The 26,364-nt window shown below is 40.4% G+C and overlaps 1 protein-coding gene across 1 annotated transcript in view; it reads left to right on the forward strand.

Moving 5' to 3' along the window:
- ANTXRL (ANTXR like) overlaps positions 1-26,364 on the forward strand; it is a 62,775-nt gene that overhangs the window by 35,527 nt on the left and 884 nt on the right. Inside the window, exons 13-14 of the mRNA XM_063304377.1 lie at positions 2,622-2,789; positions 7,665-7,745. Of these exons, the coding sequence (XP_063160447.1) occupies positions 2,622-2,789; positions 7,665-7,745 (249 nt within the window). The remainder of the gene's footprint in view (positions 1-2,621; positions 2,790-7,664; positions 7,746-26,364) is intronic.

Consider the following 26,364-nt stretch of genomic DNA (forward strand, 5'->3'; position numbering starts at 1 on the left):
TTTCTTCTCAGCCCAATTTCAAACACTTTTATAGAAGGGTGGCTCTATTGAATTTCCCTTTTAAAAGTTATTTTGGGGTTAAATTGGATATTATCAACCTTCATCTAGGAATTGCTTGTGCTGAAAACCAAGAAAAATATTTCTGTCAGAATTTAGCTGAATGTCCACAAAACACTTCATTCTTTTTTATCAAGCTATAACTAGTTAGGCATCATTTATTACTTTTCAGAAAAAGTTGTTTGACAATAATTTCTCATCTCTATCCAATCTAAGACTCTGAAAAATCCACTGCATCAAACTCTTAAATAAGTGGATGCTTTTAAAGGTAGCTTTCTGAGTGAGGACATTGGCAAGGGTGTGACCCAGGTGTACTTTTAAAAACTCTGTAACATTGGTTCTCTTTGGCGTCTGCAGATTTTGGATGCAAAGTATTATAAACAGTGATATCATAAAATACCTAGTTCTTGTAGTTCTCTCTTAAGAATCATTTTTGTTACATCCTGATTTCTGGAAAGCCCTCCACAAGGCAAAAGAGAAAATATTTTTTTCAAAAAGATCCCTCTGCCTGATTATTCTTCATGAATCAGGGATGTATTATTTGGTGCAGATTTGGGAGATGAGTATCGCCTGGTATTGGCCCCCCCACCTTAATTTGATTACTTTTCCACTGTTTCCCGCACCCGTATGGACAGTCCTGTGAGATTCCAGCCAGCCTCTGACTCAGAAAACGAAACTCTTTCTGAGTCAGAGGGGGAAACAGGAACTTATGGGGCTGAAACCGGGAAAGCGAAACCCAGTCAGCAGCGCGGGAAAAGTCACAGATGCTGATCGGTCAGTCTTTGGAGGAGGATTTGAATCCTCCAATCAGTGTGTGCGAATGACGGGCAAAAAAGTGCGCAAAGGAGAAGGCGGCCCGATTGGCTGCAGAAGGAATAGGCACGCAAAGGATTGGCATAAAAGACAGAGGCACGTTGAGCAAGCTGCCGGAGACAACCGATCCTTGGAACTCACAGTTCCAGCAGAAGAGTCCTTAACAGCGTCAGAAACAGCATCTGTAACCGGAGGGGAATCAGCACCAGAGTTCCTATCGGAGAGGACTTGTATCCTGCATCCGCTGCCACAGAGGATCTTCTCCTTGCCAAACCCAGCAGCCTCAGCCTTGTGTCCAGCTCTGGACCTCTTCGTCATCTTTGTGTGCATACCAGGCTCGCTTCCAGTCTTACTTCGAGTTTCCAGCCATGTCCAGAGTCTCCAGTCCAGTCTCGTCATGGTTCAAGTCCTCAGCCTTGCCTTGAGTCTCCAGTTCAGCCTTGTCATGCTTCTAGCTCCCAGCCTTGTCCCAAGTCTCCAGTACAGCTTCGTTGTGCTTTCCATCTTCAGCCTTGCCTTGGATCTCCAGCCCAGTCTAGCCATGCCCGGTTGCCCAACATTGTTCAGGAACTTCATGTCTATCTTGTCATGAACCAGGTTTGCAATGTTGTCTAGAACCTGTGGTCCAGTCCAGTCATGTTTCAAGTCCTTCGCCTAGTCCAGAACTTCCAGTCCAGCCTTGTCGTGTGCCTAGCTTCCAGCCCAACCAGGAATCTTCAGCCAAGTCCAGCCTTGCTTTGAGTTCTCAGCCTTGTTCTGAGCTTCCAGCCCAGAGTACCCAGCCTAACCGAGTCTAGCCTTGCTTCAAGTTCTCTGCCTCGTTCTGAGTCTCCAGCCCAGAGTTTCCAGCCCAGCCTTAGTCACCAAGCTCAGTCCAGTCCTGCCGCTGTAGCCAAGACTTGTCCAGTGGGTCCAGTTCGGTCTTGCCCAGCTTCCCGGTGCCAGCCTAGCTCTAGTGGTATTCTGGATCGTGGACATTCGTCTCCAGTTTCTGCATTGCCACGTGCCCTAGCTTCTTCCAGCCTTCCAGCCTCCGTCAGTGAATCCTACAGCCTCTTCCTGCAACGTTGCCAGTTTCCTTATTATTACCCAGTTGGTCTTGATCAGAACCAGCCTACCTCTAGACCTTAAGGACTTATTTATTATAAATAGTTATTTAATAAAGAGTGTTTTGATGATAATTCTGCCTGGCCACCTCATAGTCTGAACAGGACAAGTCCTTCCTTTCTTTTATTTGCAGAGCTGGGATAGCTGCTTCATGGCATATTTGCAGGGTAGGTTACGGGGAGGAACTGAGGGGTTACTATCCTGGTCTGATCTGGTGATAGGATGTCCCTGCAAGCAGAGGAAAGTTGAAATGTATCCGAACAATTCATGGCAGGAGGGAAGCCATCTTGGTGAATAAACAATCTTCCATGACACCCAGAGAATAGAGGTTTATGATTTTTTTTTTAAAAAAACATTACACATTACTTTTCCTTTTCTCAGGATATACAGGGAAAGGAAGCATGGGTCTAACTGGTGAGAATTGGATTTTCCTGTTAATTAAACACCTAAAAGTGAGTCAACACAGCAAGACAATGTAAAACCGAATGGTAGAGCCAAGTGGCAGTGAAATGCAAAAAAGTCTGTGACCATTTATTTGACTATGTTTTCTGGTCAAAATGAGCCCTCTCCCCATCACCCCCATGCAGCTGCTCTTCTAACTGCTGGGAAGAAGCTACAATTTACTTATGTTGTACTGCACTCAGGTAAAGTGGGGTGACAAAGGATCAACAGAGGAAGGAGCAAAACTAGAGAAGCCAAAGAACGCCATCATCAAATTACCAGAACAGGAATATGAGCCATGGGAGCCAAAGCCAAAGAAATACCATCTGCAGAAGCTGCCCTCACAGAGGATGTGGTATTCTCCCATAAAGGTAAGATACAGAAGAACTTCAGACAAATGTTTTGAACTAAATGAGGGATGACCTCCTGTTGTTCTTTGCCAGGGTCTTCTTAAAATCCTGTCATACACATCTGGACGGAATTGTGAGCAAATGATGATCCCTCTGTGTTTTAAAGGCAACAGAGTCAATGCTGTGATTATACATTTGTAATCAAAATTATTCAACCCCCCATTGCAAATCAGGTTGATTGTCAAAATGCACAGACTTTCAGCTGTTTGCAATGAACAAACCAAACAAAAGCAATTGAAATAGCTCAACACAATGAATGCTTCAAGTGGTGTCCCCAAAGTCAACTGAAAATGCAACTTATAATGACTTCTCCAGTCTCAAAATTATTCAACCCCTTCATGCTAAGCTTCTTCAGTACTTAGTAGAGCACCCTTTTGCTATTATGACCTGCTGCAAACGAGATGCATAGCCAGACACCAGCTTCTGGCAGTGTTCCTGAGGAATCTTAGCCCATTCCTCATGAGCAATGGCCTCCAAGTCAGTAATGTTCTTGGGTTTGCGTGCTGCAACCACCTTCTTCAAATCCCACCAGAGATTTTCTATGGAGTTGAAGTCAGGTGACTGTGATGGCCACTGTAGAATCTTCCAGGACTTCTTCTGCATCCAAGCCTTAGTGGAATTTGAGGTATGCTTGGGACCATTGTCCTGATGGAAAGTCCAATGACACCCAAGCTTCAGCTTCCTTACAGACGGCATGACATTTTCGATGGAGTTTTTAAATGTTAATAAAAGAACTCCAAGCAGCTAACAGCAGTCTTGCAGAGTAGAAGCGTGGACCAAAAAAGAGAACTTGCACATCAAGCTTAATTATGTTCAGAAATAAATTAAGTCTTCACACAGCAGTTAGATGAAGAAAAGTAGAGGTAGCTTATTTTTATTCAGCAGATCTGGATACAGGTAGGTTCATAGTAGACAGGCACTTCATCACTGATTCTTTAGTAGACACTTTCTATGTAGAATAGAAAGTCTGTGTGCAAGCGAGATGTTAGAGGATAAGGCCTGCATTATGCAGTCCTCCTGCCTGCATGTCTGCCCATGAGGTAAAGATGGAGACTGAGAATCCCCAGACTCAAGAAGACAGAGGAAGAGGAAATCAGGTGACCCATGTGACTTCCCACAAGGACAATAGAGACACGCCCTCTTATGCTCATGAGACAATGCTGAGTTGACCCCTGATAATTCCAACAGTTTTCTCCTAGGATTTCCTGATACTTCAATGAATCCATCTTGCCGTCCACACGCTGCAGGTTTCCAGTGCCAGAAGATGCAAAGCAGCCCCAGAGCATCACCGAGCCACCACCATGCTTAACTATAGGCAGAGTGTTCTTTTCAGCGTATGCTTCCTTCTTCTTCATCCAGACATACAGTACCGCTGATCCATAGGGCCGAAAAGTTCCAGTTTTGTTTCATCGCTCCCCAGAACAGAATCTCAAAACTTCTGTGGCTTATTTATATGATTTTGAGCATATTGGAGCCGACTTTTCTTGTGCTTTTGGGTCAGTGGTGGTGTACGTCTTGGAGTTCTGGCATGGGAACCTTCTGTGTTTAGTATGCGCCTTACTGTGCTCACTGAAACCTCAGTGCCTGTTGCCACCAAGTCTTGCTGCAGGTCTTTTGCAGTCACTCAAGGGTTTCTCTCAACCTGCCTTCTCAGAAATCTGGATGCAGCCATTGACAGCTTCCTTTTTCTGCCCCATCCAGGTAGTGTAACCACTGTTCCTTCAACTGTGAACTTGCGAACTATGCTTCCAACAGTGTCTCTAGGAACATTCAGTGCCTTCACTACCTTTTTGTATCTTGTTCCTTGTTTGTGAAGGGCAATGATCTCTTATCTTGCCTTTTTGGACCATCTTTTGACTTAGCCATACTGTATTTCTAATATGCAGTTGAATGTGGCACTCAAGAAACCCCTAACCAGTTCAGGTATTTCATGTGTTCCAGCTCAAGGACACCTGGTGCAACTAATGAAGCCCTTGATTAGTTGCAGCAGGTGTGCTTGAGACAGGTATGCACCTGTTTTGCATACTGTATGTGTGCTGTTGTGACGGATTCTATTCAGGGGGTTGAATAATTCTGAGACTGGAGAAGTCATTATAAGTTGCATTTTCAATTGACTTTGGGGACACCACTTGAAGCATTTGTTGTGTTGAGCTATTTCAATTGCTTTTGTTTGATTTGTTCATTGCAAACAGCTGAAGATCTGTACATTTTGACAACCTGTTTTGCAATGGGGGTTGAATAATTTCGATTACAACTGTAAAAAGTTACAAGTTATACATAAAAATATGTTTTTTGTTTTTATTGAGATTCTTGAATACATTATTAAAAGGCAAAGGGAAACAGTCTGAAGAGACCCTGTTGCTTTTATCCTAATATCTCCCCTCTCTTTATTGCCTTTCCTATGACAAATTGTACTCATATATATTAGAAAGAAAAACTAGAGTTATGTGAGCCTGAGAAAAGATACAGCTCTTATATCTTTATAAGAACCTTTATTGAATCATTAAAGCAGCATGTCTGCCACGTGTCTGTTAAAGCAGCTGCATCTTATTTCAGGCTCACATGAAAGCCTGAAAAAAAAAGGATGTGTGGGTGAATGAATAACAGAGAAGTCCCTGCTCAAAGTACGAAGCATTTCTTCCAAATCATTTTCAAAGCATACACAGCTCTAATGGGTATGCTGCTTCTCAATATTCTTATGCAGTCTGTATTAGAAGTGCAACTTCATGATGTGCAACTTTAAAATGTGTCTGTAACACATTTTACATTTTACAAGAAATGATAAAAAGATATAATTTGGTATATATAATGTCCCATATAGACTACTGTAATGCACTCTACATGGGGCTACCCTTGAAGAGTATCTGGAAGCTACAGCTGGTCCAAAATGCAGCTGCATCGACGATTTTAGGTGCTTCAAGATCAGCACATAAAACTCCTCTGCTCCACGAGCTGCACTGGATGCCAGTTTGCTTTTGGATCGAATTCAAGGTGTTGGTTATCACCTTTAAAGCCCTACATGCCCTAAGGGACCGTCTCATTCCCATTATATCACCCTGTCCCACCTGGTCATGCAGAGAGGGCATGCTACGGACCCCGTCTGTAAGAATTCCGTCTGGCGGGGTCCAGGAGGCGGGCCTTCTCTGCAGCAGCTCCCACCCTTTGGAACATCCTTCCCCCAGAAGTGAGGTTAGCCTCCTCCCTCCTGGACTTCAGAAAACAGTTGAAGACCTGGTTGTGTAACCTGGCTTGGAGTGGGGAGAGGAAGAGCCATTCTTGGGGCTGGTTAGTTCCCTAGCCCTGCTGGGATCGGTCTTACCCCTTTATGGGCTGAATTTGGTCTGCCCTTGGATTTTATTGTATTTTATATTTATTGATTATTGGTATTATTTATAATTTTATTGAATTTTAAATTGGTTTTATTGCGAACCGCCCAGGGTTCCCCGTGTGGGGGAGATGGGTGGTGACAAAAATATGATAAATAAATGATAAATAAATAAAATAATTCCTTATATCAGGTGGATAAGCCATGACTTACAAGTGCCCCCCCAGCATCCCATTTGCACCCCTCTAGTATATGAGATACCACTGAAAGTCAGTAGCAAAATATCTGAGTTTTATTTTTTCTTTTTCATAAAACTCTTCTATAGAAGGGTGGAACATCATAGAAATATGCTAAACAATTTCAGTCCCCTGTGAAAAATGCATCATCAGATAACCTACCGGAATCTCTGGAAGGCCAGGATGCTACATTTTATCTCCTCCCCCCTCAGAATGTGTCCACTGTACTGAATAAAGTGCAAAAAATCCCTCCAAGGGTTCTGATCATGCTATCATTTTTACTTCTCAAGGGGTCTTAAAGACTTAAATATCTTACTATAGGATGGGAACCCTCTGACTCTCCAGATGTATGTCATGCTAGTTGGAACTGCTGGGAGGTGTAGTTTACTGAATATCTGGAAGTCCACAGCAGGGCCGCAACTAGGGTCTGTGTCACCCGGGGCAAACATGGATTCCGCACCCATTTTGGCGCCCCTCCGCACTCACTTTGGCGCCCCCCAGCGCAGCACCCGGGGCACATGCCCCAGTTGCCCACCCCTAGTTGCAGCCCTGGACAACAGGTTCCTCATCTTGTTGTTTATTCATTCAGTCACTTCCGACTCTTCATGACTTCATGGATCAGACCACGCCAGAACTTCCTGTCGGTTGTCGCCTCCCCCAGCTCCCTCAAGGTCAAACCTGTCACCTCTAGAATGTCATCCATTCTCATTATGTGGCCAAAGTACTTCAGTTTTGCCTTTAATATCATTCCCTCAAGTGAGCAGTCTGGCTTTATTTCCTGGAGGATGGACTGGTTTGATCTTCTTGCAGTCCAAGGCACTCTCAGAATTTTCCTCCAACACCACAGTTCCAAAGCATCTATCTTCCTTCACTCATCCTTCCTTATGGTCCAGCTCTTGCAGCCATGTGTTGCTACAGGGAATACCATTGCTTTAACTATGCAGACATTTGTTGTCAGCGTGATGTCTCTGCATTTTTAGCATATATCAAAATTTGCCTTTGGCCAACCTGTCCTCACACGATACTCCTTATGCAATCCTTGCCTATCACGTAATTAGAATTCCCTGTCCCTCCAGGTTTTCAAAAAATTGTTCTGTCCAGGATGAATCACTTGGGAGTACTTTTATAAAATGTGAACCTAGGCAATGTGATAAAACATTAACCGAGTAGTTGACAAGTAGAAGTTGTCCAATAAGAGTTGAAATGCTGAAATTAGTCTTTTGAACTAATTTATTACACTTGGTGCTTTCTGGAATATTTTGTCTGTCATTCTAGGGCAAGCTGGATGCTTTATGGGCACTTGTTAGACGAGGCTATGACCAAGTTTCTCTTCTGAGACCACAGCCAGGTGATAAGGTAAGATATTGCAAGTGCCTTGTTACGGAACTTCCCTGTTAAAAGCCATGCTCCTGATCTTTCAACCCGTCTTTCAGAATCTTGATTCACCTGAAATTATAACATTAAAATCAAATATTGTCAGTGAAAACCTTCTTATGGAAAGGTCTTGAGTCCTTGTTCTGTCCATTTCTTGAAGCTCAATGCTTATCATAAGGTTGACTGGGTGTTGCCATATATTAAATAAATACCTTTATTATGGGAAGGGTAATACTGGCTTTTTTCTTAATAATCCCTATAATTGAATTTGACTTCAATCATAACCAGGGATATTCTCTGTTATACGTACCTTATTTGGCCTTTATGTGCAATCCCATGGGCCATTTTGTTGTCCATTTTCCAGTCTGAAGAGATCTTTTTGGAAACCATTATTAATATTTATGAGTTTTTGCCATCCTAAAAAATACGATGAAATCTGCAGACTTGGCTACTGAATAAGGCTGAGTCCACCCACCCTGGTGTTTTCTCACTGATTCCTGTCATCATTTTATTTTTCAAAAATGTTTTACAAATCACCTCCTCAGTCTGATTTTCAGCAACTTGGGTGGTGGTAGCACTCAGCATGAAATACCATCTCAAATACTCTTGTGGCCTGGGATGAAATACAAGGAAGCAGCATCTGGTTCAACTTCATTATTTTCTATGGCTGGAACACTTGATTTTTTTTTTAAAAAAGAAAAGTTTTCACTTTGCATTTCAGCCCATACAAAATAAGGGAATTCTAAAACCTTATATAAAATGTCAGTATTCTCTTCCCAAATTCATTTCAGTCTTTTTGAAAATGTTTAGCATTTGCTGCTGAAAAATCCCATTTCTGAGAATTACACAGAGGGTGGAATTCAATAGGACTTACTCCCAGGATAAGATGCAATGTGAACTGGCACTCCAGTGTAGAAGGATGCAATGAAAGAGACAGAAGCAGAGAGAAGTTTCTTCAGAAGTGCTGAATGTGACCCAAGCAGCTTCTTGTTTTTCATAAAGAAAAGAAAGGCAGAAATTATCCTAACCACTAAATGCTAGGAACACATTATGACCCAAATGCAGGAAATCTGAAATTGAAGCGTTTTGCTTCCTGAGTTAGTCAAATAGTCATTCCAGATGCTATCATAACCTTGCCTTCTCCTATAAGCAACTCAAGACATGTTTACTTGCTTTGAGCCTTATTGTTGACTTATTCAGTCATAGAATTCACTGTGACTTTCTTCCAGGCAAGTTGGTGCATATGCAGGTTTATCTGGGAGTAGATTCTATCACATAGAATGGGATGTATTTCTAAATAAGTAAATACATCTAAGTCAGACTTTAAGATGTATGGACTTCAACTCCCAGAATTCCCTAGCCAGCATGCTAGGTGATGCAAGTTTGCAAACTTTGTCAAGTTTGAAAAACACTGATCTAAATGAGTATGGGTATGCTTGGATTGCAGTGTGTGTTTAACCACCAATATGGGTATATAGTCCTGCATTTTTTGTGGTCTCCCATCAAGTACTAACTGTATCAATAGGTGGAACTAAGTGGTAGAGTCAGGAGGACAAAGTTGGTAACACAGAGGAAGGACTGAGATCGAGGAAGCACACCCTCTGCTGGGAAGTACAGCCTTTGGCCCTGGAAGTAGTTTGTTTTACCAATTGAAGCGAATATTTGTAGCTCAGGGTTGAACTGTGGAGTCCTTGGTGCTCTCTAAACCTTGTTGTTTTCTTGAAGACGTTTCATTGCCAGACTAGGCAACATCTTCAGTGCGAAGAGGGAGTGGGCCTTGCTCTCAGTTTATATACAGTGGCATGCCCTGCTTGTGTTGGTGGGGGTGTTCTTCTCTCCTTGGGAGTTCTTTGATTGGGCTGTTGTTTGCTGCTAGTCTGGTGATGAAACGTCTGCAAGAAAACAACAAGGCTCAGAGAGCACCAAGGACTCCACAGTAGTTTGTTTTATTCAACAAGTAGTCAGAACAGGAGGCTGTATGTGGGAGTTGTTAGCTAATAAAGACATTTAGTATAAATGAACCTCTGACTCATTATTATTGGAAGAGACTTTGAAACATGGTGTCAGAAGTTAACAACTGAACCCACTTTGGAGGATTAGCATAGCTGCAAGCGCCAAACTAAGAAACAACTTCAGGAAGCATGGAGCGTGGCTTGCAGCCCCCTGCGCCATTGGATTTCAATGCTCCCAACCTTGCTCAGGCATGGCAGCATTGGAAAGAGGAGTTTGCACTGTGCTGGGACCTTGCCTTTACAGATGAAGATGAGAGGGAGGTAAAACTCCTACATTATTTGATTGGTGAAAAAGGGCAGGAAATCTGCAGCTAGCTCAGGTTTGGTCCTACTAGCACATTGCAGCAGCTCTTACAGGATCTGGAGGACTACTGAGTACCCAAACAAAATAAAACAATGGAACGCTACCAGTTCTTTATGAGACAGCAGGGTACTGAGGAAAAGCTAGATGCCTATGTTATTGCACTAAGGACTCTGGTGGCAACCTGTAATTTTGGGGCTCAGAGACTCCCTTATCAGAGACAGAATTGTCTGTGGGACTACAGATTCGCATCTCTGGGAAAGACTGTTGCGGGAGCCCGATCTAACATTGACTCGGTGTTTGGAACTGGGGAGAGCAGCAGAAGCGGCAAAGGACACTAGAAGGCATACAGGAGGCGCAAGTGTGGTGGTGGTCCACCACCAGTCTGTCCCTACAAGGAGCAGTAAACATGGGGGCCAATTACTGAGGATCCAATGCGTATACTGGGGAAAACACCATGAAAAGAAAAAAGAATGACAGAAATGCAAGGGATGTGGCAAATATAATCATTTCCAAAGCCAGTGCAAGGGGTTGAAGAGACTGTATAGACTGACAGTGAAAACAATACAGGATGATGGGGTTGAAGCAGAGGACTATGAGGTTGTCCAAACCCTCAGTTTAGGACCCATGGAACATGTTGTCCACATGGTGGGGAATATTGGGACAAATTCAAGCTGCAAGAGAAGGACTACCTCATAACAGTGGACTATTATTCCAACTTCTGGGAGATAGACCCTGTGCTAGACACCACGTCTCTGGCAATTATCAGAAAGCTAAAGGGCCACTTTGCCAGATATGGCATACCCGATGTGATGTTCTCAGATAATGGCCTGCAATTTACTTTCGAGGAATTTAGGGCATTCAGGTCACAGGGGGAATTTGACCACCAGACATCATCCCCTGCCTATCCTCAGAGCAATGGGAAAGCTGAGTCAGCTGTCAAGACTGTCTTTTAGTCAAAGCCAAAGCGGGAGCAGACCCATACTTAGCAGTCCTAGACCACAGGAATACCCCATCACAGGGTTTGGATGGAAGCTCTCTACAGACTCTCATGGGTCAGAGAACTAAAACATTACTTCCCATGAGGGGGATCTTGCTACAGCCGGTAAGTCACAATAGTCGAGTGGAGCTTATTGCGGAACAAAAAATAAGACAGGCTCATTATTACAACAGGACAGCTAGAACCTACCTAACCTACACAGTAGAGAGCAAGTATGGATACAGCCCAATGGACAGGAGAACAAGGAATGGAGGAAAGCTGAGGTCCAGAAACAGGTGAACACATGTTCCTTTGAGGTGGTGACCCCTGAATGTACTGAGGAGAAATTGACACCTGCGCAGAAGCAACCAACAGGCAGAGGTACAAAACCAGGACCAACAGCAGCTGGCGGAAGAAGTGACCACTCCACCATCTGGGTCCCAGGGGAGAGACAGTTTGGAATCGTATACAAATGGGACTGAGGGACTGAGCGATTCGTCATCACACCAAGGAGAAACTATGACCACCTCAACAAATGAAGTCAGAACTCGAGGAGGTCACCTTGTACAAAGACCAAAACACTTACAAAACTATGTTTAAACTGTGGGGGTGAGAAGTAGAAGGTTTGTCCATTGTTTGTTCGTTAGTTTAAAAAGAGAGAGAGGAAAGATGTATCAATAGGTGGAACTAAGTGGTAGAGTCAGGAGGACAAAGTTGGTAACACAGAGGAAGGACTGAGATTGAGGAGGCACACCCTCTGCTGGGAGGTATGGCCTTTGGCCCTGGAAGTAGTTCGTTTTATTCAACAAGTAGTTAGAACAGGAGGCTGTATGTGGGAGTTGTTAGCTGATAAAGACATTTAGTATAAATGAACCTCTGGCTCATTATTATTGGAAAAGACTTTGAAACATAACCAGGTTCAACCCTGCTTATCTTTTACAAGATTGGCCAAGATAGTAAGCTGTTTCTGGCCCTTTAATTAAAGGGGAATACAGTCCCATCTACTATAGGATATTCAGTCAGAAATAACACTGTCCCAGCCTTTAGTCAGTGATCAAGCTATAGGCCTCCCAAATTATTTTCAGAGATAAGAAAAATGGGACCCCAGATACATGATTTCATAGCTAAATTTAATTCAGGATGAGCAAAACATTTGCTTTTTTAAAAAATGTATGTGATTTGAATTGGCTAAGCAATCCATGTTTACAGTTCTTAGAAAAGTTGGCTGATATATTAAGTATTTTAATAATTTAAAATAGAAGCAGCTGTTGTCAAAAGTTATGGTTAGTATAAAACTAAAGACCGATTTTAAACAAACCAGTTGGTTCATTTTCTTCTAAATTAAGAATCTTCAAATATTGTAATATTCAATAGCTTTTGTTGCTACAGGTACTGTATATTTAAATAATAATAATAATAATAATAATAATAGGCTGGATTTCAGTTTTGAAGATCTCATCTGCTATAAATGCAAACACATTAAGAAATGACATTCAGGCTTCAGCATTTTTTGCAAGGGTATGTCATAATAAATATGACTATGACCAAGCTCACATGTGCCACCAGCTTTATTTTCCAAGACAATTACAGTTTTTGGCTATTAAGTTATACAACAGTTCAACAAATCAAGCAGTGTGGCAGAAACTGGCAATAGCTTTCACTTTCAATTGAAGTGAAAGTAATGCAAAGTGATATATATGACCTCTTTACATTACAGACTGAATGAATTTGTGACTAGAGCTTGAAGAGGAAAAATTTGGGAATTCATGCTAGGTGATAGTAGTAGTGCTTGTAAGCAAAGAAATTTACTAGCTCATGTTATTCACTTTGAAACTATAGAAAGTCTTTCGTTAGTTTGTTATTTGTTGCCTGCATTTCATAAAAATAAATTTGGTGAGTGACAGTAAAAAAATAATGAAATATCACTCTACAATATTAATAACAATAGAAATGGAGAAAAACCAAACAGGGATTGACAGGTCTTAACCAGGTGCCAAAATATTAATAAAATTTGGTTATTGTGGACTTGGGGGAGAGTATTTCACATTCTGATCGGTATTATAAAGAAGGTCTTAACTTCCATTACTATCTGATTTTGTTTTCCTTGTATTAATGGGATGAGAAAGAACATAATTTTAAGGTATGGAGAATATGGAATAGAGACAAATATATAATGTTTAACCTCTGTGTTCGCTGTCAAAACCATCTCAGTATAGGAATATCCAATTTATAGCTTTATAAATGAATACCTTCAAATCAATACCAGTTAGGTAACTAGAGAGCTATTTCAGAATCCAAATATTATTCCCATCAGTATCCAGACCCTTTCTGAGTTAAACTTACCTCCATTAGCTGCATAAGGAGCTCAGGATGCTGAAATGGTCTTTTTTTCTGATTCTGAACTCATCAGAGTTTAGGTAGGGACAGGGGCTGAAGAGAAGGATGATAAAGAGCTATAGGGGTTAGTCAGCTGACTAGTTTGTGGTTCCCCACACCTCATGTATAAATTGGTATGAGGAAGCTTCCTACATCCTTGAACACAAGGTCATGGCAACGCTTTCTTGCTGGGAAGTAAGGCTTTGCAACTCCAACCTTCAGAGAGACCTGGGACTCAAGAACTACACGGAGGAGCACGTGTACTCCTCTGAGCACGACACACTTTCAGTTAAGGACTGCTTCAAAAGAAAAAAGCCTGTCCTGATGGTTCAGCAGTCAGAAGTATTCTCAGTCCAAACAGAGTAGTGTCTTAACACACCATCTAAGCCAAAAAGAAGTAGGCTATACAGTACTTAATTTAGAACTATTTTGCATGATACCCTATTAAAGATCATTACCCTAAGCTTGCCTTACCCAAAATTACCAAAATTAACCTCAGAATGATTACAAGGAAGGAGGAAAACTCGTTTTTTTCCTCAAACCTATTACTGACAGTTACAATGCTCTTTCTGCTAATGCTCTTTCTCCTTCATTCAAAGGAGTGAGATAGGGACATTTTTCAGAAATAAGATCCAGGCATTCAATCAACACATGAGCAGAGAGGATGTTGACACTGAGGTGTCTTTTACTAGACATCCTTATCTAACTCAGCCTTTGCTGTATCAACATAACATCTTACTGGGATAGCAATAGACTGTGTTGACTTTTGTTGTCCTTAATAGTAAACAAAATATATTATCCTCAGAGGAGCTGTGGGGAGGAGATAATATTTTGAAGACTTTGATTGGCATATGTATAGTCAATTATATGTATTTCCCATCCATCAGTGATATTATTTCCCATCCACCCTTTCCTAAGATACAGGCAGTTTCCAGGGGCAGCTGTCAATGATCAGTCATAAGAATTGAGTTGGTCATATGAATACAGTTCCCCAAAAGTGGGGAGGGTGTAAGAAGAACAAAGACAAATTCATTGGCTGTGTGATAAATTAAGTGGGGAAAAACTACTTATTTTCCAGAATTCGAAGGCTGGCAGCAGAAAACTGTTTAAAATATGGACTGGGAACAAGATAAGGCCAGTGTAGGATTGCCAGAACATTCTGGTGCTGATTTAATGGCAAGTGAGGAAAGGGCATTGACCAATGTGTCCTTTGGTGTCTAAGGATGGTATGTGTATTTGTTGTTTATTCGTTCAGTTGCTTCCGACTCTTTGTGACTTCATGGACCAGCCCACGCCAGAGCTTCCTGTCGGTCGTCAACACCCCCAGCTCCCCCAGGGACGAGTCCGTCACCTCTAGAAGATCATTTATCCATCTTGCCCTTGGTTGGCCCCTCTTCCTTTTGCCTTCCACTCTCCCTAGCATCATCTTCTTCTCTAGGATGTCCTGTCTTCTCATTATGTGGCCAAAGTATTTCAGTTTGGCCTTTAATATCATTCCCTCAAGTGAGCAGTCTGGCTTCATTTCCTGGAGTATGGACTGGTTTGATCTTCTTGCAGTCCAAGGCACTCTCAGAATTTTCCTCCAACACCACAGTTCAAAAGCATCGATCTTCCTTCTCTCAGCCTTCCTTATGGTCCAACTCTCACAGCCATATGTTACTACTGGGAATACCATCGCTTTAACTATATGGACCTTTGTTGTCAGTGTGATGTCTCTGCTCTTAACTATTTTATTGAGATTTGTCATTGCTCTTCTCCCAAGGATTAAACGTCTTCTGATTTCCTGGCTGCAGTCAGCATCTGCAGTAATCTTCGCACCTAGAAATACAAAGTCTTTCACTGCTTCTACATTTTCTATTTGCCAGTTATCAATCAAGCTGGTTGCCATAATCTTGGTTTTTTTGAGGTTTAGCTGCAAGCCAGCTTTTGCACTTTCTTCTTTCACTTTCATCATAAGGCTCCTCAGTTCCTCTTCGCTTTCAGCCATCAAAGTGGTATCGTCTGCTTATCTGAGATTGTTAATGTTTCTTCCAGCGATTTTAACTCCAGCCTTGGATTCCTCAAGCCCAGCATGTGGCATGATGTGTTCTGCGTACAAGTTGAATAGGTAGGGTGAGAGTATACAGCCCTGCCGTATTCCTTTCCCATTCTTAAAACAGTCCATTGTTCCGTGGTCTGTTCTTACTGTTGCTACTTGGTCATTATACAGATTCCTCAGGAGGCAGACAAGGTGACTTGGTATCCCCATACCGCTAAGAACTTGCCACAATTTGTTATGGTCCACACAGTCAAAGGCTTTAGAGTAGTCAATAAAACAGAAATAGATGTTTTTTCTGAAACTCCCTGGCTTTTTCCATTATCCAGCAGATATTGGCAATTTGGTCCCTAGTTCCTCTGCCTTTTCTAAACCCAGCTTGTACATCTGGCAATTCTCGCTCCATGAATTGCTGAAGTCTACCTTGCAGGATGTTGAGCATTACCTTACTGGCATGTGAAATGAGTGCCACTGTTCGATAGTTTGAACATTCTTTAGTGTTTCCCTTTTTTGGTATGAGGATATAAGTTGATTTTTTCCAATCTGATGGCCATTCTTGTGTTTTCCAAATTTGCTGGCATATAGTATGCATTACCTTGACAGCATCATCTCACAAGATTTCGAACAATTCAGCTGGGATACCATCGTCTCCTGCTGCCTTATTAGTGATGTTTCTTAAGGCCCACTCAACCTCACTCTTCAGGATGTCTGGCTCTAGCTCCCTGACCACACCGTCAAAGCTATCCCCGATATTGTTATCCTTCCTATACAGGTCTTCCGTATATTCTTGCCACCTTTTCTTGATCCCTTCTTCTTCTGTTAGGTCCTTGCCATCTTTGTTTTTGATCATACCCATTTTTGCCTGGAATTTATCTCCAATGTTTCTAATTTTCTGGAAGAGGTCTCTTGTCCTTCCTATTCTATTGTCTTCTTCCACTTCTGCGCATTGCCTGCAGAAATAATAATTCCTTATCTCTTCTGGCTAACCTCTGGAATTTTGCATTTAATTGGGCATATCTCCCCTTATCACTGTTGCTTTTTGCTTCCCTTCTTTCTTGGGCTACTTCTAGTGTCTCAGCAGACAGCCGTTTTGCCTTCTTGGTTTTCTCTTTCTTTGGGATGTATTTTTTTTTAAAGTAGTCTTTATTAAATTATTTACAAAAATAATACAGACAGACAATAACATATCAACGATAAACATAAAAAACAAAAACAAGAGAAAAGAAAAAAGGAAAAGAGAAAGAAGAAGAAAAAGAAAAAGAAATTTAAAAGAAAAGAAATGGATTTCCAGCTCCCTAAATAGTACAATTTTATACCTTAACTAAATAATTCCTTTTCACAATTTACTGATTTGGTTTCAATAATTCTACAGTTCTATTAAAATTATATTAGTCAAATACATAATATTTATATCTTGCATTATATTTATATATTTTACACATTCATATTAATTTTTTGGGTCGATTCTACATAGTTGAAAAAAGGGGCCCAATCATTTTGAAAATCTTCCACGTTTTTATCATTTAACCGGTCCGTACGTTTTGCCATCTGCATCAGATCCAGGGATTTAAATGTCCATTCTTCCATTGAGGGGGTTAGTTCTTCCTTCCACTTTGATGCATACGTAATTCAGCTGCGGTGATCAAATATCGTAGAAGTTTTCCATGTTTATGTTCCAAATCCTTATCCATGAGTACCAATAAATAGAGTTCCGGTGTTCTATCAGTTTCTTTAGTCAACATTTTGCAAATTATATTGTGTATAGATGTCCAAATTTTTTTCGCCTTTTTACAAGTCCACCACATAGGATAAAATGTTCCTGTTTCTTTTTTACACTTCCAGCAGACATTTGAAGTATTCTGAAACATTTTGGATATTTTGTCCAGAGTGATGTACCACATATACATCATTTTATAAAAATTTTCTTTTGAATTGTAATTTAAAGTAAATTTCAGCCCTTTGGTCCACATTCTTTCCCAAACATCATAGTCAATATTGTATCCAAAATTTCTCTCCCATTTAATCATACATTGTTTAATTTGTACATTTGCCATTCTTATTTGTAATAACATCTTATATATTTTGTAAATCATGTGGTCATTGTTGGCATAAACTAAGTTATCCCACCAGGTTAGATTTTTCGTAAATTTGTAACTTTGGGCATCAATTTTAAATTGTTCCTTTAATTGAAAATATAAAAACCATTGGCATGGATGTCCTTCATTTTCAGTTCTTCTCTTCATTTTATATGTAGCCCCTTCAAATTTTATTAGGTCCAAGTATCTTAGCCACTTACAGATTCCTGTTTTTTCTCTTCTACTATACGCTTCCTGCGGGGAGATCCATTATGGTAGAGCGGATGTTAAAATAGATTTATATTTTTCCCAAATTCTAAGAAGGGACTTTCTAATACAATGGTTGTTAAATGCTTTATTTACTTTCAATTTGTTCTACCATAGGAATCCATGCCAACCAAATTTCAAGTCATGGCCTTCTAAATTTAATAATCTATGATTTTGTAAAGTATTCCACTCTTTTACCCATAGTAATACACATGCATCATAATATAACTTAAAATCCGGAAGACCCCAGCCTCCTCGTTCTTTAACATCTGCATTAATTTGAGTCTAATCCTTGGTCTTTTCCTTTGCCAAATGAACTTTGAGAGGTCTTTTTGCCATAATTTAAAAGTTTTGTCAGTTAGTAATATTGAAATATTTTGAAATAAAAATAACATCCTTGGCAAAATATTCATTTTGATTACAGAGATTCACCCCATAAGTGATAGATTTAGTTTTTACCACTTCCTTAAATCTTGTTGAATTTCCTTCTATATTTTTGCATAATTATTTTGATATAAATCATTAGTTTTTGCTGTAATCTCTATCCCTAAATTTCTGACTTTTTTAACACTAGAGAATCCTGATTTATTTTCTAATATACTCTGAATATTTTGTGACATATTTAAATTTATCATTTTTGTTTTTTGTTTTTTTATTTTAAAACCAGCTAGTTCTCCATATTCTTGTAGCGTTTTTAGTAATCAAGAGATATTAACGGATTTTGTAGGGTAATGAGTAAATCATCTGTGAACGCTCTTAGGTAAAGGTAAAGGTAAAGGTTTCCCTTGACGTAAAGTCCAGTCGTGTCCGACTCTAGGGGGCGGTGCTCATCTCCGTTTCTAAGCCTTGGAGCCGGCGTTGTCATAGACACTTCCGGGTCATGTGGCCAGCATGACGACTCGGAACGCCATTACCTTCCCGCCGAAGCGGTACCTATTGATCTACTCACATTTGCATGTTTTCGAACTGCTAGGTGAGCAGGAGCTGGGACGAGCAACGGGAGCTCACCCCACCGTGCGGTTTCGAACCGCCGACCTTCCGATCGGCAGCTCAGTGGTTTAACCCGCAGCGCCACTGCGTCCCTGTGAACGCTCTTAGTTTGTATATTTCTTGTTTTACCTTTATTCCCTCAATCTGATTTTCCTTTCTAATATTCTCTGTTAAAACTTCCAAAACCAATATGAATAATAAAGGGAAAAGTGGACAGCCCTGCCTAGTACCTTTTTCTATTATGCGTTCTTGTGTTATATCTTTGTTTATCACAATTTTGGCTTTTTGAAATGTATAGATTGCTTTAACTGCCTTTATAAATGTATCACCAAAGTCCATAAATTCCAAAGTTTTAAGCATAAAATTCCAATTTAAATTGTCAAAGGCTTTTTCTGCATCTAAGAAGAGTAGCACAATCTGTTTTTCATTATGAATTTGGGCATACTCTGTTGTATTTATGATAGTCCTTATATTATCTTTTATGTATCTTCGGGGTAGGAATCCACTTTGATCGTGATCAATTATTTCTTGTAATATGATTTTTAGTCTTTCAGTTAAAATTAAAGTAAATATTTTGTAATCATTATTCAAAAGCAAAATAGGCCTATAATTTCTACATAGTGTCGGATCCTGTTTCTCTTTCGGAATTAATATTATATTTGCCTCAGACCAAGATTTAGGTATTGGATTTCCTAATACAATCATGTTCAATAGGTCTTTAAATGGTAGTAATATTTAACCTTGGAAATGTTTATAGTATCCTGCAGCGAAACCATCTGGTCCTGGGGCTTTACCTGTTTTCAGTTTTCTAATAGCATCTGTAATTTCCTGTGTTGTAATGGGGTTGTTAATTGTTGCTTTTTGATCTTTAGTTAGTTCCTTTAAGTTGTGTTTTAGCAAATAGTTTTCAATTTTGTCAATTGATATTTCTTGTTTCTTGTATAAATTTGTAAAAAAGTTGTGAAATGCCTTCTTAATTTTTTCATTATCAACTAATTCTTCCCCATTTTCTCGAATTTTGATAATGGTTTTTTTTCCCTTATCTTTTCTTAATTTATATGCCAACCATTTACCCACTTTATTAGCATGTTTGAAGTTTCTTTGTTTAATATATCTCAGTTTCCTTTCAATTTCATCTGTTGTAAGTATTTTTAATTGTTGTTGCAAAATTTTTATTTGGCGATTTATTTCCTCATCAGATGGCTTTAATTGAAGCTCTTTTTCTTTTAACTTAATTTGATCTAAGATTATTTGAGTTTTTTGTTGTGCTTTCCTTTTGAAACATCTATTTTGATACATAAAGTACCCTCTCATGTAAGCCTTACTAGTATCCCACACAGTGCCAATACTTCCTTATTTAGATTCCATTCATAAAATTCCTTTAGTTTCTTTTTATAATCTTCTACAAATTCTTTATTTCTCAACAAGGTTTCATTTAGTCTCCCCCTATAATTTTTTGGGTGGAGTTTTATACTCAGTTGAATCGGGTTATGATCTGAGAAGGATCTGGGGAGGGTTGTTACATTAGAGATTTTATTTGCCAGATTTTTGGATAGCCATATCATATCAATCCTGGAGAATGATTTGAATCTAACTGAGTAGAAAGTATCGTCTCTAGCCATGCCATTTTTGTGTCTCCAGGCATCTACAATAGCCAAATTTTCCATCATGTCAAAAAAAGATTGAGGTAGTTTTTCTTGATTATTTTTAATTTGTTGTTCAGACTTTCTATCAATGATAGGTAAAGTAACCCCATTCCAATCTCCCATCATGATCCAATTATTATAGGATAGTTCAGAAAGTACGTTGAGTAAATTTTGATTTAAAAATTTCTGATTATCATTCGGGGCATATACTCCAACCACTAATACTTTAGAGCTTGGAAGTTCCACTTCTATTATTATATATCTTCCATTTTTGTCAGCACTTATCAATTTAGAGTTTAAATGAGACTTTACATATATTGCGATTCGATTTTTTTTTTCACTTGCTGCTATAAATTCATTTCCTAATTTCTTATTTAACAAATATTTATCATCTTTTTTAGCAATACGCGTTTCTTGGAGACATATAATGTCTTGTTTCAATTTATATAAATATTGAAAAACTTTTTTCCTTTTAACTCCATTTATATTCCAGGACAGGCATTTTAATTCATTCATTTGAGAGGATTATTGTAAACTCTTTAGAACTAGAGGCTAATTCGTCTGCACTGGGATCTTCAAAATTTAGACACTTCCCTTTACTTTCTCTACTTTTAGATCTATCACTTCCCTCTATGTCTGTTTCCGGATCTTTCTTGTATTTTTTAAGAAATTCCTGCGCTTTTAAGATAGTATTCAGTTTGTATCTTTATTGTTTAAACATAACACTGACTCCCTCCAGAACTTCCCATCTAAAGGGAATTTTATTTCTTTTTAAGACATCAGTGAGAAAAAAGTATTCTCTTCTCTTTTTAAGTATTTTCAGTGGTATATCCTTCAATATCATGATTTCCTCTCCTTCAGTGTTAATTTTTTTACCATAAGAGGCCTGTATTATCAATTCTTTTGTGCTCTTTCTTGCAAATTCAATTATTATGTCTCTTGGTTTCCTGTGAACCTTTGTATATTTTGAGTTAACTCTATACATTTTTTCTATATTTTCTTCTAATTTTTCTTCATCCCAGTCAATTAAATTAGCAAGCATTTGAATCACTATTTCCCTAATTTCTGGCTCTTTTTTTTTCTGGTACTCCTCTAAGCCTGACACAGTGTTCTTTTTCTTTTAACTCTAACACAGTTAAACGGTCTAATTCAGTGTCCTTTTCCCATTCTAATTTCTCCACTCTTTCTCTTACTTCTTGGATATCTGCTTTTATTATTTTATCCATTGTCTCTAACTTGTGGTCTAATCTTTTCTCAAAGCCATCAATTTTTTCTTCCAATAATTGAGTTAATTTTGAGTAATGTTTTGAATTGTTTTCTCTGTAAAGTCTTCAAACATGGCTTTCAACCATTCACCTTCCCCTGCTTCTGAGCCTCTCCTGTTCTGTCTTCTTGTATTCATTTTATTTTTGTAAGAATCCTTCTTAATTTTTTAGCTTATCTTAACTATTAATCCTAATACACTATTTGTTTATATATTACAGTATACAATATACAATATCTATTTCTACTTATGCAATACAAAATATACTTAAGTATTTATATAAAGCTGTAGTATGTTACAATATGGCGTGATGAATTAATTAAATAAATCAGTTTTCCCCTTGTCTCAGCGAAGACTTATGATAAAAAAAAAATTTCCCCCCCACTTATAAAGTTTTTTCTTTTCTTTTTATTCCTACTTAGGAAGTTTCTTCTTTTTTCTTTATATAGTCAGTAATTGTTGTTCCTTTCATCGAAGTGAAGGCGGTAGCAGAAATTGCCTAGAATACTAGGCTACTCACGCAGGCTCTGCAGTTCTTGCTTCATGGCTTCCCGGCTGCTTTTTTATGGCGAAAGTGAAAGTGACAAGAAGAAAGTTAAAGCTTTCGCCTGCTGCTCCGAAGCCGCTGAAGCTCTTCGTCAGCAGCGCTCTTCTTCCAGCGCTGCCCCCGTGGTTTGCCCATCTCTCCAACTCCACAAAGCCACCTTCGTCCCACGTTGTAGATGAGGATATTCTCGAGCTCTCACATCGCTCATCCTGCTGCCTTACTCCTTCACCGGAAATCCTCTTTCTTTGGGATGTATTTTGTTGCCGCCTCCTGAACGATGTTGAGAACTTCTGTCCATATTTCTTCCGGGACCCTATCTACTAAGTCCAGTCCCTTAAATCGATTCTTCACCTCCACTGCATATTCCTTAGGAATATTAGTGAGCTCATATCTAGCTGATCTGTGGGTCTTCCCTAATCTCTTTAGTCCAATCCTAAATTGTGCAAGAAGAAGTTCGTGATCTGAACTACAGTCAGCTCCGGGTCTTGTTTTTACCGACTGTATAGATGTCCGCCACCTCTGGCTGCAAAGGATGTAGTCAATCTGATTTCGGGGTTGTCCATCTGGTGAAGTCCATGTATAAAGCCGTCTCTTAGGTTGTTGGAAGAGAGTGCTTGTTACGCAGAGTGACTTGTCTTGGCAAAATTCTATCAGCCTATGTCCTGCTTCGTTTTGTTCTCCCAGGCCATGCTTACCTGTAATTCCAGGTGTCATCTGACTGCCCACCTTAGCATTCCAGTCTCCTGTGATGAGAACAACGCTTCTTTTAGGCGTGTTGTCCAGTAGGTGCTGCAGATCCTCATAGAACTGATCTACTTCAGCTTCTTCAGCATCTGTGGTTGGGGTGTATATTTCGATCACTGTGATGTTAGATGGCTTGCCCTGAATTCGAATTGAGATCGTTCTATCATTTTTTGGATTGTATTCAAGCCACTTTACTATTAATTATGAAGGCTACTCCATTTCCTCTGTGGTCCTCTTGTCCACAGAAGTAGATCTGGTGGTCATTTGATGTGAAGTGGCCCATTCCAGTCCATTTCAGTTCACTGACGCCCAAAATGTCTATCTTTAATCTTGACATCTCACCAATAACCACATCCAATTTGCCCTGGCTCGTAGATCTTACATTCCAGGTTCCAATGGTGTGTTGATCCTTAGAACATCGGATTCGCCGTTCACCACCAGCACCGTCTGCCGCTAGCCGTCCTTTCGGCTTTGAGCTAGCTGTGTCATCACATCTGGGGCTAGTTGAACTCATCCTCTGTTCTTCCCCAGTAGCATTTTGACCATCTTCCGACCTGGGAGTCTCATCTTCCGATGGTATACCGACATATCTCTGGTTGTACTGATCCATATAGTTTTCACGGCAAGAATACTGGGGTGGGTTGCCATTACCTTCCCCAGGGATCGCATTTAGTCTGACCTCTCTGTCATGACCCTCCTGTCTTGGGTGGCCCTTCACGGTTTAGCTCACGGCATCATTGAGGTGCTCAAGCTCCAGCATCACGACAAGAAAATGATCCTTTGCTGAAGGGTATGTGTATAGTATATATATATAACTTTCAATCAGGTTTCAGGCCCAGATATGGGACCAATGGCATTGGTCATACTGATGGATGATCTCTAGCGGGAGCGGGATGATGGCAATGCATCCATCCTTGCTCTTCTTGACCTCTCAGTGGCTTTTGATACCATTGACCATGGTATCCTTTTGGGGCAGCTCAAGAAGTTGGGGGTGGGCAGCGTAGTTTTGCGCTGGTTCACCTCCTTCCTCCAGGGCCAGTCCCAATTGGTGGTGATAGGGAGTGAGAGATCTGACCCTCAACCCCTCCTTTGTGGGGTGCCACAGGGTTTGGTGCTCTGTCCACTCCTTTTTAACATTTACATGAGACCGCTGGGTGAGATCATCCGTATCAATATGAGGGATGAGTTATCAGTATGCTGATGATACTCAATTGTACATCTCCATCCCGGGTGAAGTAAGTGATGCTGTGACCGCCCTCTCTCAGTACCTGGGGGCTGTAGGGGTCTGGATGGGGAACAACAGGCTTCAGTTGAACCCTGGTAAGATGGACTGGCTGTGGGTTACTGGCTCTTCTGTATCCAGGATATTGTCATCTTTGGTTCTGAATGGGGTTGCACTGCCCCAGACAGACCTGGTGCATAATCTGGGGGTCCTCCTGGACTCACGGTTCCTGCTCGAAGAGCAGATGGCCACCGTGGCCAGGAGAGCCTTTGCGCAGCTTTGTGTTGTACAACACTTAAACACCGTTTCCTGGATTGGGAGGCCCTTCGAACAGTTATTCATGCCATTGTTATCTCCCATATTGACTATTGCAATGCACTCTACATGGGGCTACTCTTGAAGAGTATCCGGAAGCTACAGCTAGTCCAGAATGCGGCCATGTAGGCTATCTTTCGCACCCCTAGAAGGGCGCATATAACACCTCTACTATACGAGCTGCATTGGGTAACAGTTTGCTTCTGGGTCCAATTCAAGGTGTTGGTTATCACCTTTAAAGCCCTACATGGCATGGGGCCAGGCTACCTGAGGGACTCTTCCCTGTGACATCAACCTGTCCCATCCGATCATGCAGAGAGGGCATGTTGCAGACCCATTGGAAGAGAATTCTGTCTAGCGGGGTCCAGGAGGCGGGCCTTCTCTGCAGTAGCTTCTGCCCTCTGGAACATCTTACCCCCAGGGGTGAGGTTAGCCCCATTGCTCCTGGCCTTCAGGAGGAATCTGAAGACCTGGCTCTGCTGCCTGGCTTGGGGTGGGGAGGGGAATGGTCATGCCTGGGGATGGCTAGTGCCCTAAAGTGCTCCTCCCACACAAGGACTGAACTGGATCGTAGCCATCTGGACTTTATTTTTATCTATATTCATTAGTTATTTGTAATTGTATTTTATATAGAGTATTGTTATATATTGTAATTATATGGTACATTTAATGTTTTACTGACTGTTTTGTTGTAAACCACCCAAAGTCCCTCTGGTGGGAGGAGATGGGCGGTGACAAGTTAGATAAACAAAGAAACAAACAAACAAACTATACACATGTGTTATAGTATGTGTGTAGGGTAAAAGCCACAGATATGTACATGTTCTGTGCACAGATGTCAGGAGATGAGACTAGACAGTATGGTTTTGCTCGCACTGTATGTTAACTGAAAGCATAGCTCAATTGAAAGGAATGGGATGGGAAAGTTGACTTTACCCCTAGGAATTGTATCTTGTCGTAAGAAGGCCCATCCATTCCAATACCAGATTCAAGAGTCTCTAGCTAGTGTTGAGCTATAGAACTGTTGAAAGGAGACTTTGCTCTTTCATTGCCTGCCACTCCTTGGTTAAGGTGAATTCTGCCAAGATGAAATTGGAAAAGTGGTAGTTTGAAATAGAATGGAACTTTGGTAGGCTGCTGTGATTAAGTTGTGGCCAAGAAGCCTCCTATCTAGCCCTAAAAAGCCACAGATGTACAGCTACATGGCAGGCCTGTGCACTCAATTCTTTCCCTTTTTTGGTAAACACTCTCTTGGCAAATGAAGCCCTATTCTTTGAGGGGTGTGACAGTTGACATATAACCTTGAGATATAAATTTCTAGTATGGGATATTTCTAAACCTCATTTTAGACTCCCCCAAGCATTAAAAAATAGTTATTTCAGCCTCTTTAAGCACAACTTATGGCAAGAAGATGCTGCTGAATATTCTGAAAAATTAAGAAATGGGTTAGTTCCCTTTTTTTTTCTGCTCTGCAAGTCCCAAAGATGATGATGAATGACTTCCAGCAACTCAGAAAAGAATGAATATTTCTTTTCTGTGAATTTCTATTCTCTTAATCTTCTAGGAAGGACACTTCCCAGCTGTCTAGACCCTTGTGAGCCTTGTGGAAAAGTTAAAGCAGGTCAACTGATGCCATAGGTGTTGAAATAGGGATTTTCTGGAATAGCTCTACTTCTATTCATCTCTATCTCTCTGTCTCATTTGGAGTAGTTTTGCTTTTTGCTATTGTTGTTTGGGTTGATGAATTGTTTAACCTGCCAATTTTCTGGATTTCATTAATGTAACTATCATTCTCAATACTGATGTTCCCACTTAATCCACAGGGACC

The sequence above is a fragment of the Candoia aspera genome, chromosome 5, assembly GCF_035149785.1.
Source record: "Candoia aspera isolate rCanAsp1 chromosome 5, rCanAsp1.hap2, whole genome shotgun sequence".
NCBI lineage: Eukaryota > Metazoa > Chordata > Lepidosauria > Squamata > Boidae > Candoia > Candoia aspera.